At 41.8% G+C, this 15807-nt stretch overlaps 1 protein-coding gene across 1 annotated transcript; it reads left to right on the forward strand.

The window, feature by feature from the left end:
- Positions 1-1484: 1484 nt before the first annotated feature.
- LRRC32 (leucine rich repeat containing 32) lies at positions 1485-11953 on the forward strand. The gene is made up of 3 exons (XM_030953579.1): positions 1485-2001; positions 5281-5371; positions 9924-11953. Exons 2-3 carry the CDS (start codon positions 5285-5287, stop codon positions 11862-11864), a joined length of 2028 nt encoding a protein of 675 aa, XP_030809439.1. The 5' UTR covers positions 1485-2001; positions 5281-5284; the 3' UTR covers positions 11865-11953.
- Positions 11954-15807: the final 3854 nt, after the last annotated feature.

The raw sequence follows: 15807 nt of genomic DNA on the forward strand, positions 1-15807 counted from the left end.
CAGAGCTCACAGAGTTTTAGTCAGCTGGCATGCAAGAGAGGTACGACTTCCCTAAGTAAACTCTTCCTCGACTTGCCCTGGAAAAGCTGCTGGGAGAGTCTGTGAGACAGAAGGCTGCAAGCAGAGGTGAATCCTGCTCCTGCTCCTCCTCCTCCTCCTCCAGCCACAGAGCAGGTATGTGGAGATGCATGCAAACCTGGGAGCGTGCTGGAAAGTTGAGCTTTTGACTGCAGGAGAGATGGGGGCTCTGGTGACTTAGAGCTGCAGCCTTTTGAAAGTAACATGGACAAGGAAGGTACTGTATAAATAAAATACACATATACAGCTATACATATTCATTATCATACACGATATAATTAGGAACATGTATCACTATTGCTTACTTCTTTCTCATAATAGACACATTACTTTTAAATTGATTCTCCTTGTTACATTCTTATTGTGGTAACACGTGCAAAATGTACTCATTGCAACATTTAACAAACCACATCATTCACATCTCTAGACATTTTCATCTTGAACCTCCCAGTATGGTGCAGATCTGAAGTGACCTTGTCAGGAGCTGGTGTGCCAAAGAGAATGAACATTAACCTGTGGCAGAGGTGCCAGGATATATTTAGCAGAATCCGCAAAGTTGTTTGGCATGTGCTGTTAAAGGACATGAGTTTTATCTGATTTAATAAATAGATCCAGGAATTGATGCTGACCAGTAGAAGGGAGTCAGAACCCCCCTATTTTTTTTGGTTCACCCAAATTCCTTGTCCATAATGGCAGATGTCAGCACAAAGAGGGGAAAACACACAATGCTGAAGGCAAAACTCTCCTCCAGGCAGGAAGTGACTCAGTTCAGATATTCTTCACGCATCCAGGGAAGAAGATTTGCAGTGATCCCTGGGAGGCTTGCTAAGGTCACTGGTGCTTGTGGGAGCTCTCTGGCAGGGTAGCCCAGGTAGAGTTGTGCCTTGGCTGGTGAACCCAGCCCTCAGTTTGGTCCTGAGACACCCACTGTGGGGCTTGCCAAACTCCCTCAGAGGTTTGTACTGCTGTAAAACTATCATGCAGACTTTGCACCCCTGCCCTGGTACTAGGGCACATATAAACAGAAAAAGACAACACAGGCAATGTGCAGGTATCCCACAGGTTTACACAAGTGCATTGCTTCTGAAATAAAAGAGAGCTTCACATCCAAGGAAAAGAAAGAAAAATCCATGCCACTGCCCTTTCTGGAAGGCATTTACATTATTTCCCATTCAAGCATTAAATTGAATTTATCCTTTCCCCCAAGGGTGCATTTGGTCATCCCACTGCTGTGCCACAGAGACACAACTGAGCTGTTGGGAAACCAAACATATGTGTTGTCCCTACTGTGAAGCTTCCCTCCCATATACCCTTTTCCTGTGCAACCCATTCTGCATGGATGTGGAGTTTTGGGTTTGCAACTAGCTCAGTGCCTCTGATTCACTCCATCCCCTGGGAATCTGCAAGCTGACAGCTGTGGGACAGGCACAGATGACTTCCGAGACAAGCACGTGTCTGCAAAGCTTGCAGAGGGGATCTTTTTTGTGGAATTTACTGAGTGTTTCATGTGTCAATACGAGAGGAGCGTAATTACCAGCTGAGAAACTGCAGGAAATAAGCCAAGACTGAATGGACGAAATGGAAAATAAAGAGAAGTGCAGAGGACACACACATTTTAAAACAATTACGGAGGTATGTATTCACACGCTTGTGGGAGCCTGGGAATACATAAGGGATCGTGACTGCAAAGGAATGAATTCATGGACTGGTCTATGGGGAGTATTTTTTTTCCCTGTGACTTCAAACTTCTCTCAGAGCTCACAGAGTTTTAGTCAGCTGGCATGCAAGAGAGGTACGACTTCCCTAAGTAAACTCTTCCTCGACTTGCCCTGGAAAAGCTGCTGGGAGAGTCTGTGAGACAGAAGGCTGCAAGCAGAGGTGAATCCTGCTCCTGCTCCTCCTCCTCCTCCAGCCACAGAGCAGGTATGTGGAGATGCATGCAAACCTGGGAGCGTGCTGGAAAGTTGAGCTTTTGACTGCAGGAGAGATGGGGGCTCTGGTGACTTAGAGCTGCAGCCTTTTGAAAGTAACATGGACAAGGAAGGTACTGTATAAAGAAAATATACTGTGTTTATGGATAGGCTGAGGAACTGGCTAAACACACTGTGTAGATGGCTCTATCCACACAGCTGTATATTTAACCCATCAGGGACTTGCACTGCAGAGTCAGCTCCCTTATGTTAAGGAGGCACCGGTTAGTTTACAACAATGCAGTTGTCATAAGCCAGGTTTGTTATCATTCTCTGTGCTTACAGTAGTGAAAGGTGGGGACATGTCTGGGTATTTTTTCTTTCTTTACAGGACTTTAGTCTGTTTGTGGAATTGCTGCATTATAGTGCTCTGAAGCAGGAGTGCTGCAGAGATCAGCCTTGTACACTGATTAAGTGCCACTCGCCCAGCTCCCCGACACGAAATCTCAGCACAGCCCTGGGCAAATCTCAGAGCCCCGGGTAAAATGGGCAAAAGGCTGTTTGGCTCCTTTGCTCTCCTTACTAGCAGCACTGTCATTGAGCTCTCCCTGTTGGAGCACAAGGTGTGAGATGGCAGCATTACTGTGCTACTCTTTAAGATCTTGACAGCTTGAATGTCACCTTGGGTGAACAATGACTTACTGAGAGGGTTTTGCTGCGTCTGGATTGTTACCACAGGAATTAATACTTGGACACTGATAAAGTTTTAGAAAATCCTTATTTATATAAAAGTCACATACAGATTTATAAAGCTGAACCCTGGTGTATTTTGATAAAAGTATTTTTGATGAAAATACAGATATGTTTCCTTAAATAGAATCAAAAGTTAGGTTTTCCACAACAGAAGAAATTTGTGGGTTGTTTTTTAACTAAGATGCAATCATTTCAACTTTAAAATCAATTTATTACTCTAAAATGCTAAAATCCTTTAATTTTCAGTAAAAGAAATTCAAAACAAGTAATCTCTTTTTAAAGCAGATATTTCCATTTCAGTGATTGTATCAGTACTTTACCTTTTGCTAATATAATGATGGATGGATTCAAGGGGGGGGGTATCAGTATCATGCCATCAGAGCTACCTGAAGTAACTGCCTTCACCTCATATTTCCTCCTGTTGGATCACATAAATTGAATAGGTCTTTTCCCACTGATTCCACTGTCAATGAAAACAAATTGCTGAATTAAAAGCCTGTTTTTTCTCTCTTTTTGCTGCACTAAAATGATATGAGAAATTACTCTGTTTTAGTTCCTGAACTTGAGTTTTCCCAGGAACTGTGTTTCCAGGGAGATAGTTTGTTTTCAGGGTCAGATAGTTTAATCTGCAAATCACTTTCTGCTGATAAAACTGTTTTCATTTTACCATCTCCTACTGTCCCTTCACCCAGCCCCTTGCTCAGCAAGTCTCCAGCCTAGTGAATTTCATGCAATTGTTGTTTTATTTTTTTCTTTCCTTAGAGAGGAGTAGAAAAAAAAAGGTGAATAAAATAGTGAATCTGGCTAAACCTCATGTAGCCAATTAATTGAAAATGCTAATTTCTGGTGGGAAAGTTCTTTTAGCTAAACACCTGATATAGGTGCAAGTAGAGAGAGGACAGAGTGAGAAATGAGGAAGGCAACAGCTTCAAAAGACAGGAGGAGAAAAGCCATGCTGGGGTTAGAGAAGATGTAGGAGTCTTTATTTTGGTATGCAGACTTGACTTGGCTGTGATTTGAATGAAGCAAAGTCCTGAGCAGCAGAATCAGTGCATGCCCTTCCCTCCTGGTTTGGCATTTGTTTCTGTCCAGGCTCTTCTTCACAGTTCACCTGGCACAACTGTTTGGTCACTTGGTAAAACAGCTTGAGGAACTGAGCTGGGTTTTAAAAAAGTTCAACCAACAAAATCTCTGCTATATTTATCCCTGCAAATCCAAACTTCCCAAAGTGCTCTGAACATCCATTGTGGAAAATGCAAAGCTGCAGGCATCCTGGTCACTTGTTGCTCTTCATTACAGGCATGATAATAGTAGTCCATCTCTAAATTAAATCAAAATCTCCTATTTTTAAAAATATATCTTATTTTCTCATGGAGGCCTCAAATGTTTGAGGTTTGTCTTGCAAAAGTGTCTGTGCGTTGCAAGTGCTATTGCACTCTGCTGACAGGGCAAACTCGAAACACAGAGCATCTGAAAGGAATTTAAACCTCTGGACACCACAGAAGCCCCCAGCTTCAGCTTAAGTTCCCTGCTCACCCCAAGGGGGCTGCAGATAGAAAGCTTGAGCCCAGGAAGCATGCCACAATCAGCACTGCAGTCAGTTCTGGACAAGGGAAGCTCAAGACACAACATGCTTGAGGGAAGGTGGTCAAAATGAGTCTGACACTAGCCCAGTCAAGGGGAACCTCCCTGGGGTTGTGATAATCTCACTGGCAGACTCTTCTCTTGAGAGTTTAACATGGATTTTTATATCCATTGCACCTAATCATGCCCCCTTCCGTTGTCTTTGCATGGCATTTTCATGGCTAGACCAGCAACCTGGTCTGCAGGAAGGTGTCCTTTACCATGGCAGAGGGGTTGGGATCTTTAAGGGCCCTTCCAACCCAAACCATTCTGTGATTCTGTGATTCTGTGATTCTGTGATTCTGTGATTTATGCTTCTCATTTCAGGGTGCATTGCAAAGCCAATTAGATGTTAAGGGCCCAGATCTTTGGCATATTATTTCAATCATGGGAAAATTGCATTGTGACAGTTCAGGCTTGTGGTTCTGAGAGAAAGCAATGGGAAAACCTGGGTAAAGGTGGATTCTCCAGCAGCAGTACTTAGCAGAAGGAAGGGAGGAAAATCAGCAACTAGACAGGTCCTTCTGTCCTAGAGGGCAGCACAAAGTAATAAATACAAACCTGAACTCACAAACCATCTGAAATCATCGTCTGCATGACAGAAGAATGTCTGTCATGCTGGTGTCCTGTTGTGGCCCCAGCATGAGAATCTGGACTTCATTGGGTGGCCTGGATATCATCTAGGCAGCATATGGAACCGCACAAATCTATTAAAAGCCCTGCACCTTCCTTTTGCCACCAGGCTCAAAGGAATGCAGAGCTACACAGGTAGGTCATAAGTGTAGTAGGCTCAGAGTGTGTTAATTTATTGCACTGCTTGTGTCCATCTTCTTATTAGATGATCATCTGCCAGCTTTCACATGTGTTGACCTCTGTGTTCCATTTGGAATCTAACCATAATTACTTTTGCCTTCAGAACCATGAAACTGAACATCATCTTCTTGCTGGCAGTGGTGAACACAGGAACCTTTAACTATCATCCCATAGAGGGGACATCCTGTGAAATGGTAAGGAGGGATTCCTCCTCAGGCCCTTTGGGATCTGCAGTGAGGCTGGGACACCCCCATTGCAGGCACTGTGCAAACAGCCATAGTCTCTGAAAAGGGAAACCCTCCAGCACCAGATGTGGTGGCAGAGGTGGGATTTCCAGGGTCAGGGGATGGGTAGCAGGCACTTCTCAGGCTATGTCCTTTTTGTAGTGGCAGCACATAAGAGGGTGGAGGAGGGGTGAGTGGGAAGAAGGGTCATTATGCTTGGTTTTTTTCTAAAGGGGAGCTGCTTAAAAGAAATTTGACCTGATTTCCCTAAGACCATAGAGGGGTTCTGGGACTGAGACAGAGAAAAGACTTAGACCTAAAATCAACTCCTTTCTATCAGGCCTAAGTTCTTTGTGCTCTAAATAAAGAATCTTCTGTGAAATACCTCTATACCAGCCCTTTTGTAATAGCAGGGAGACTGACCTCCTCTGCCCTGACACAGCATTGCTGCCAGGGAAGTTGCACCTGACTTCTGCTGGAGGAAAAAGAAATGACAAAACCTCTTGCTGCAGTACAAAATTTTCTCCTTGGATTTTTGCAAGCACCTGGTACAATATTATAAATGTTATTCAGACCTGAACTTTCTACCTTTCCTATCAAAGTACTTTTGACTGTAACAGGCTTTTAAAAATACCTTTTTTCCCGTCAGTATTGAAGCTGCTTAGCACAAAACGTCAAGAATTTCCAAAATAGGAAAAAAAAACCCTATTTACTAGCTGTACACAACTCCCTTATGGGACTCGTTGCATTCCTGCCCACCTGCTGTGTTGCTGCACTTCCTGAATTCCAAAGAAATTAAAACCTAGTTGATATAGAACAATCTTGGGAATCTGCTTGACTGAGTAGCTCAGTTCATTGGCTGGAGAGGAAAGTCTGATGAAGCTTGAGTCCCATGTATCACAGTAAAGTGAAGGCTGGGCAAGACACACAATAACCCAAGCAGATTTGTCCCATTCCAGTTTTTGGAAGGGTCACAGACCCGGCTGACTGCTGTGAAGTAAACATGTGCTTGTTTCCAGCACTCCACCATAAACTAGTTTCATCAAGCCAACAATCCAAGGCTCTAAGCAGTTAACTTAGATAAATTTAGCTCTGACAGAAAGCTGCAGTCAAAGGCTGGGATGCTCATCTCAAATAAATGAACAGCTCAGCACTGCAGATGTCAATGCTGATCATCTTCCTTTGCTGGATGTTTACTCCAACAAAAGATGCATGTAAAACCAAACACCATTTAAAGAAAGGAGCTACTGGATTAACTGCTGGGTTCATTGAAGTCCTGAATTACTATTTTTCATCACAGCCTCACTGTTTCACAAGGCACTTTCCCTGTGGCGACACCTTTAGAACAGCAAGAGCTCAGAATTTAATATTTCATCCCAAGTCTCCTGGAAAAGGCATGAGTCAGAAACTTGTGCCTGTCTCTGACTCACCACTAGTACTCCTGTCATTGAACAAGAACCCTAGAAGAGGTTTTAGGAAGTCAGCAATCCCTACCAGACCCTTGACACAGGTGTGAACTGCACTGATTACACAAGTTATGGCATATCTACTTGTTTGGAAAACGAGGCACAGCTTAAATGCCAGGAGGTTCTTCCTAACTTATGCTGCCTTCCAAGGTCAGGCAAGGCTTCAAGTAGGTCATGTTCTACCTCCCAAAGTAAGATGTTTCTGCTAATTCATGTTTGCTGGCAAAGGATAAGCTTTGAAATAATTTACAGAAGGGAAGAGATTTTAGGAAATTCTGTCTTACCTTGGATTAAGTGGTGCAAGAGCATGTGCATGACCAGATATCACAGGTCAGCTGATGTGGCGTACCTGGGCAAACTGCTGAGGTTTGATCTGAGACTCCACCTGGGCAGCTCTTCTGGGAATGGCCATGGACACCACACAAGTGCAGGTCAGTGCCGAGTGCCTGCAGCCCAAATTCTTTAGTTCAGATGTTCATGAGCTGACAAAGGAGAACACAAGTGGAGGCTTGGATCCAGCTGCTTTCTTTGTAGCACCCTTACAAACGTGGATAACAGCTTCCTCCTAGCGCTGAGCAGTGAAGAACTGAAACAGGAATCCAAATGATGCTTAGCTTTTGAGATACTGGATCATTTTCTTGCCTAGCACAGAAGTGGCAAGAGGGGACCAAATGCTCCTCACCCTGCAGTACTTCTTGACAATGGATTTGAAATAAACTGATGGAAACACTGGCAAAAAAAGATTAAGTCAGAACCCAATGAGCTAAGAGGTGGGAGGAGGGGAGATACACCAAAGAGATGCTCCATCCCACTGAGATGTGCTTTATCTTTTCTTCCTATTCCTGATGGGGATTAAATTCATGCAGTTTGAGCCTCAGGGGAGTAAAGGAGGTGCAGAAGATAAGAAATATGGTGAGGATCAAAATAGCGAAAAGAATGATAGTTTTAAAAGAAATATGAGAGGGAAACTATTATAGGAGCAAAGGGCAGGCAGTGGGAAGTATAGATTTTATCTGTCTCTTTTACCCCTGGGACAGTTCCATGAATGCAGATTGAAGACCAAATCCTGCAAGATACATGGTGATCTGGGACTGACCTCTCAGTCCCAGATCATTGACTTCAGTGAACACTGTCTGGCTGGCATTGACAGGAGTTGGATCAGAACTGTGCTAAGACACTTTATCCCAGAAGGAGCGAAGGGGGCTCTACACTTGTTCAGATTTGGCTCAAAATGTCTGGAGAAACCTGGCATCTGCCTTAGGCTGCAGAGTACCTGCTGCTTTTTCACTCTGGATTTTTTTATCCTTTTGGCTTCTGCTTCTTCCACAAACCAAATAAAAAAAGCTTCACTCTCATGCGTTGGAGCTAAGCCCAAATCCAGGCATATTTTAGTTCAAAATGAGCAATTCTACAACGGCTTTGCAGGAAAGAAATAATGTCAAGTAAAGGCCAGAAAAATTCCTTTTTTCTCCCTAATATTTTTATCTGGGGGAGATTTAAGTGAATTGGAGAGAGGTAAAAAGGGTTTCGGGTTTTTGTAGTCAATTTACTTGGGATCTTTGGGAAAGATGTATTATAGGAAGGACTGTGGAGCAGTCTGACTATATCTAGAGTTCAGATGAGCACTTGTTCTTCTCTGACACATTTTTGTGTTGCCTCCAAAATTTAAATTATGCAAAAGAAATTCACAAAAGACTGATTGTACCACACTTCTCCAAAAGCAGACATACCACTTCTTCACCTCAAAGTTCACATGAAACAGATAGGTTTTAATTGTTTTTACTTTTAATCTTTCTTTAGTATCTGAAAAGCTTTGTGTCATGTAATCTGGATCCTGCTTCTCCACAAAAATTAAGATTCAACATATTTTTTCTTTATTTCTTTCCTTTCTGTTCTTTCTATAAATACTATATAGCCCAGACATCCAAACACATTCATGACAAGAGTTTTCCTCCCGTAAATTAAATGCCACCTAAGCCTTTTGCTTTCCAGTTCCTCACACTGATCTATGTTCTCATTATTAACAGCATTTAGCTTGATATTTATGCAAGGATGCTCATGTTCATGTTCCCAATCTCCCTTATGAACACACACTCCAAATTTGGCCTGGACACAAACTCAATCCTAGCTGCTATTAAACAGACTTGCTTCTGGAAGATGGATTTGATTTTGGCATTTGTTTTTTTTTTTTTCCTCTATCTGCTGCTGAGAATTGGCCTGAAAAAGTATGACCCTCACTGCACCTCACAGCTTTTTTCTCTCTCAAGTGCTGGCTTTACAGAATTTGTCTTTTCCATGTTGTGTCACATGAGTGTTGTCAGAATGCTTTCACAAGGCGCTCTCCCCATGCAAGAAGAAGGGAAGGGTTACCTTAGCAAAAGGATAAACATGGATACTAAAAGCAGGAAGAGTTTGGAGACTTGCATCAGAAATATTCCAGTCATTGAATGATCCGTTTTGGATAAAGGTGCATTACTAAACTAAGCCATGGATAAAGGAAAACATGGTTGAATATCTGAGGGTGTCACTGTGAAGAAGAGACAGGTTTTGTGATGTAGGATCCTTATATGCTTTTCCACCTCCTTGCTTTGGGACCCACACTCTCAACAGCATGAAGCTTTTTCAAGTACAGCTTACTCTTGAAAATTGAGTTCAAAAAATCTAATACAGAGATGAAAGTGAGAAAATTAAACATCAGAAGAAAAAATGAAAAAATGGTGGTGATTGCAATGGAAAAGGGGAAAAACTCCTTCACTTGGAACTTTTAAAACTCCAGGAGAAAGGTACAAAAAGCAGAGCATTCAGTAGGTGTCAAACATAGATAAAACTCTACTGTCGTAAGTCAGTGATGTCTTAAAAATGTAAAGAGCATTGTTAGCTGCAGAAAGGTGTTAGGATTGTTGCTCTTGCTGTCTGTCTGCTCAGATAAAGTGGTGGGATCAGTGTTTCAGGAGGAGGTTCTGCCTGGATCTTGAATGTTATTTTCCATATACATATCATGCAAAAATGTTTTTTATTTGTCACATGACAACCCCTTTTCTCTCCTTTTCTGGCAGGCAAATTCACAGGCATTTTGCCACAACAAAGACCTCCACCAAATCCCTCATGAGCTCCATCTGAATGTAAACAAAATAGATCTGTCTGGAAATCTGATTGAAAGCATCCCTGAAATACCATTATCATTCTACACTTCCCTTCAGTATCTGGATTTAAGCTTCAACCAGATAAGCTTCATCACGTCTGGAGTGTTTGCACAAATGATGAGTTTGCTGGAAATAAATTTAGCCAATAATCATTTACATAAGCTTGCTCAGAATGGGACAGAGGGGATTGGACTTTTGCCCAAGGTGGAAATAATGGACTTGTCCCACAACAATCTCTACAGTGGGATGGCTGAGTATTTCATTAATCAAGCTCCAACACTGCAGTATCTTTCCTTGGCAGATAACAGCATTGTAATGATATCACACAAGATGTTTCAGGGGTCTCCCAGTCTTGTGGAGATAGATCTTCAGAGAAATATCATCATGGAAATAGAAGAAGGTGCTTTCGAGACTCTAGTGAACCTTTCCAAACTCAATCTCTCCACAAATTCAATTACTTGCATCTCTGATTTCAACCTCAGGCAGTTGGAGGTACTTGACCTTAGCAGGAATAGCATTGAGACCTTCAGCATCACAAAGTCAAATGATGAATATAGCTTAAGATGTCTGGATCTTAGTGAAAACAAATTGCTTCACTTCCCAGTCTTCCCTCAGGTAAATAAACTGGTAACTCTGAATTTATCAAATAATTTAATCCAGCTCACTGCTGAATCCCCTTATAATAAAATGGACTACATGGATAATGAATGGCTAGATGCTTCTTTTCATCTTCTTGATCAGAAGCGAAGTAAAAATACAAGTTCTCTTTATTTATCCCAGCTTGTATATTTAGACTTAAGTTATAATAAAATCAAATCCATTCCAGATGGGTTCTTTGAGTCAATGTTGTCCCTTCACACCCTTAATCTCAGCAGAAACTGTCTTCAGGCATTTTCAGTAAGTTATGATACTGCATTACTCTCCCTAAATGTCCTTGACTTGAGCTACAATGCTTTGCAGAGCCTTCTCCTCAATGCTGGTGCTTTGCCAAATTTGAGGGAGTTTCATGTTCAAAACAACAACCTTCAGATCCTGCAATTCAACATCTTTTCCAGTCTTCCTAGCCTCAGACTTCTTAACCTACAGAGCAATAACATCAGCCTTTGTCACATGTACTCGGGATTAGCTAAGCAAAGACTTGCTGGAGAGGACAGTGGTTGTGTGTCATTTGTCAATTCTCCTGCTCTCCAGTACTTGTACCTAGCTGACAACATGCTGAGCATCCTACCAGCACACAGCTTCCACAAGACTCCACTGGTTGTCTTGGATCTCTCCATGAACCCTGGACTGAAAATAGAACTTAAAGCATTAGCAGGACTGGAAAAGTCTCTGGAATACTTGCACTTACATGGCAATAGTCTGATAGATTTAAATATTGACTTGCCTTGTTTTAGTCACCTTAAACATCTAAACCTCTCTGAAAATCAGCTGAACTGGCTGCCTAAGTGGAGTAGTGACACTCCACTGGAAGTTCTAGACCTACGGAACAATAGGTTCAGTACATTACAGGACAGCAACATTTTAGCATTAGAAAATTCACTTAAAAACTTGTATCTCTCTGGGAACCCACTCAACTGCTGTGGAAACATCTGGCTTTCATCAATGATCCAGAACAAAAATGTCCAGATCCCCAACGTGAAGCACTTAACGTGCCAGTACATTCAGAGCTTCGGGTATTGGGAAGAAATGCACGTCAAGGACATTAGACCAGAAGACTGTGAAAAAGAAGATCTGAAGAAAATCAACATCCTCATTATATTAACATCAGTACTAGTTTTATCTGTCATCATCATTGGCATGGGTTCATTTTTTTGCTTCCGAAGGCAAAACTTTAGCCACCCGTTTAAAGCGTAGGAACACAAAACACCTTGAAAACTGAAGAAATCAGGTGCTCCCCTGACGCTGTGGAAATGAAGGATAAAATTTTTATCTTTGAGTTTTAACTGTGGATTTTACGATGGTTTTGAAGTGTCCCTGAACTGCACCATTGTACTGGTCTGGGTTGCAGGAACTGGGAGGAGGATTTGCTCTGTTTTGCATTTTCTTCATTCACATGCGGATCTGCTTAAAAGATAACACAGTGTTAAGTTCTGCTGTTGCTTTGAGGGGTGTGTAATTTAAACCTGCTCAAAAGAAAAAGGCCTGTAAGGTCTCAAGACCTGAGACTTCTCACTAAGCTCAGATGATGCCATCAGCCAATTAGAAAATCCCTTCTCAAAGTTATGTGCCTCCACAAGATGTTTCAGTTTGGTCTGAGCTTTGCTTTTACCTAGCTGGTTATCTCCTAACCCTTCTTTAACTGAAATCATACAAAGACGTACCAGAGTGGGTCAAAACACAATCTTCACTCAGTGAAGTTGATTGCAAATTCCCCTCAAGTTCCAAAACAATGAGAATTTAGCTAAAAACAAACCAAACCAAACCCAAATGAAAATTATAAGTAGTGTCCATTGTGCTCCTGCCTACCATTTAGACAGCTGACAATGGAAACCAAAGACCATGTGGTAGGAACCTCTTTGGATGTCTCATGTTGCTCCAGTCACTGGGGCAAGACATGAGAGGTAGATGAGGTCAATTAGTTCTGGCACTTAGTATCCACAAGGGATGTAAAAGAAATCTCAAGCATGAAGCAACTGCTGATATGTTACCCAGATCTGCTCAGAAGGCCACAGGTTCACAGTTTAACTAAAAGAGAAGAAATTTTTCTCTCATGTGCAATACATATTTAACTGGGTATAATGTGAAGAAATTAATCTCTGGGGTGAATACTTTGCAAAAGAAAAATCTTGGAGAATGAGACTGAATTTCAATCAGCTAGAATTGGACTGAAATGCTTACATTTCTAAGGAAAACTGTGGGAAATTCACAACATACGGTTGCATTTCAATATAGAATAAGAATATATCTCTTTTTAAAGGTCATGGAAGGTTAGACTGCAAAAACATACTGCTGTGAAATGATACAGAGGGAACCTAGTCCTGTGCCATTATTCAGATCAGATGTTCACTGTGTCACTCTAAAGAGATATTATAATCTAGAGGGATGGGCTGTAAGAAAAGTTATGTAGATCCTCATTCTGTGATGGGTTTAACACAGCTAACATGCTACGTTGCTAAAAGTCAACACAGACATGTATTTTGTTCTGTACTCTGACAGAAAATTCACCCTTTTGAAGTGAAGAAAAGCTCACCAACAGTGGGAGCTTGACCTGCTAATGGGGTGCAATGGCTTCAAAAGTAACTACATCAGGTCTTCTGTTAATGCCACGAACTGTACATTAAGGCATATAACAGAAATAGAGGTCAAACCAAAACCTGTCCAGGTAAATAACTCAGAGTCAAATTGCTGCTTCATTTCTGTTTCTTCAAGCTAGTGAATATACAAATTAACACACTACAAAAAGGTGTATAATTCTATTTTTAAAGCAGCTATGTAAGAAACTGGCTGGTGGATTTCACTGTGGAATTTTGTATAATAAAAACATATTTGAATTTTGTAAAAAGCACAGGGTTGTGAATATATTAAATCACCGGTTTGAAATGCTCCACAGATGAAAAGAAAAGCCTTCCTATTTTTTCCTATGATGTTCAGATTCCACCTTTGACCTTTACCTTCTGGTCCTGAAGAAGGGACAGCTGTTCCATATCTTAGAGCACAACCAATGGAGACCAAGAAGATCTACTGAAGATGTAGGCAAAAATTCAGAATAGGTTTTTGAGAGAACTTGTGGATAACCCATCCCTGGAAGTGTCCAAGGCCAGGCTGGATGGTGCTTTGATCAACCTTGTCTAGTGGAAGGTGTTCCTGACCATGGCAATGGGGCTGGAACTAGATGGCCTTTCAAGTCCTTTCCAACCCAAACCATTCAGTGATTCCGTGGTTCTACGAATTTGCACAAACCCTCAGAAGCAACGGGGCCCGATCTAACATCTACAAAAGCCCATGCTTGAGCCCATCATTGGCTCAAGCCTTTATTCAAGTAGGGAAATAAAGTCTAGTCTTCAGTCTCTAGTCTAGTAGATTGCACAAGCAGCAATCCCAGGAACTAGCTGGAAGTCCGATGTTGAAGCTGCTGTGCTTTTCCCTTGGTGTGAAGGCAAGCTGAGCTTTGTTCCCAGACACTGTTTAATCTGCCACATACCGAGTTTATGGCTGTTGCATCAAGCAGGACAATCTCCTTCTCAGAGGCAGTATTAACTTGACTAGTATGGCTGGAATTAAACCTGATGACAGAGTCAAACTCGATTAATTAATAGTTTTCACACCGCTTTTGTTCAGCTCTCCCAAAAAAGAAGTGCTTGTTATTACTAAACATCTGGGATTGATTAGATTTCCATTGACTTCCCCAGGAGCAAAAACAGTTTCCTCAAGAATAAGCCTCAGGAATAAAATGCAGCATGGCTTGTTTGGATTTTTCTGTTAGCAGTATAATCAACCAAGAAGTGACCTGACCCTGCTCCAGCCAATTCTATTATTCTGGATGGGGTGAGGAGCAAGAGGGGGAAAAAAACCATGAATAAAATAGCAGAGAGGAAAAACGGGGAGAAATGTGAGCCCTGCATGATATTATGCATCAAAATAGGGGATGTGTAGCTGACAGCCCCAGCTCTTGCCTCTCCTGACTGTTACTGTGTCTTCAAGAAGCCCAAATGCCACATGATGATCCTGAATCAAATGTAGACATTATTCACACATTACACATCTTCCCACCAGTTAGCTCCATTTTCCTAATAGGTTGGTGGTATGGTTTAATAAAGAAGAAAATTAACCCTGTCCCAGCTGACACCAGGAGAGTAGGCATGGTACAGGCTGTTTTGACTGGAATTTTGCAAGCAGGAATTTACACCCCCATTTACTGCTTTTTCATAAAGTCCTTGCAACAGACTTGAACCTGGTCTTGAACACTTACAGGAATGGGGCAACCTGTTCCAGCATTTCACCACCCTCTGAGTGAAGAATTTATACATGACATCTAATCTAAACGTGCCTAGTATCAGGTAGATATATGTACTGGAAACACTAGGAATGCTAGAAAAACTAGAAACAGAGAGAGACCTTAAATGCTCAGCAACTCATGACTCATGTTAGCCATCCATGGAAAATAAGTCTTAATTTCCAGAAGCACTGGCTTTTTTTTCTCCATAGTACCCTTTTTTATTTGCAAAGTACTCTGTACCATAACACAGTACCAGGGCCTCTAGCTACAGACTTCCCTGCAGGGACTCTACTCGGCTCTAAACTAACCACACTAGGTAAGTATCTAACACAGTAAGTGACTTCTAATATTTTGGGAGCCCCAAGCATGTGCTTTCCTATTCTATCTAATCCCCATGTCATTCAATACCCTCCTACTTTCCTGGGGAGAAAAAAACTGACACAACAACTTGGATCCCCTGCATCTCCCTGAGAAAGAAAACTAGGCAAGGTATCCTCTAGCCATATTATTTTCCATTAAAAATTACCTATTCTGTTTGTGCAAACATGTGCAAAGGCACAGACACACAAGGCTAGTTTAAGAAATAGATCATTTCAGGATTAGCTTTGCTTGACCTAAATTAGAACAGCCTGCGCTGAATGATCATCTGTAATAACAAACAGACTGTGGTGCTGCTGTTTGTGGATTCCTATTTCATGCCTGTCCATGTGAAACATTTTGATCAAGATTTTCAAAGTGATCACTGATTCATTTCAGATGCCTCAATTTGCAGCCTGTGTCTTGCCAACCCTGAAACAAGTCACATTTTTCAGAAAATTGGGTCCATTTTCTCTCAAAACCAAGGCTCTGTGGTATGTCTTA

Source organism: Camarhynchus parvulus, chromosome 1, assembly GCF_901933205.1.
Source record: "Camarhynchus parvulus chromosome 1, STF_HiC, whole genome shotgun sequence".
Lineage (NCBI taxonomy): Eukaryota > Metazoa > Chordata > Aves > Passeriformes > Thraupidae > Camarhynchus > Camarhynchus parvulus.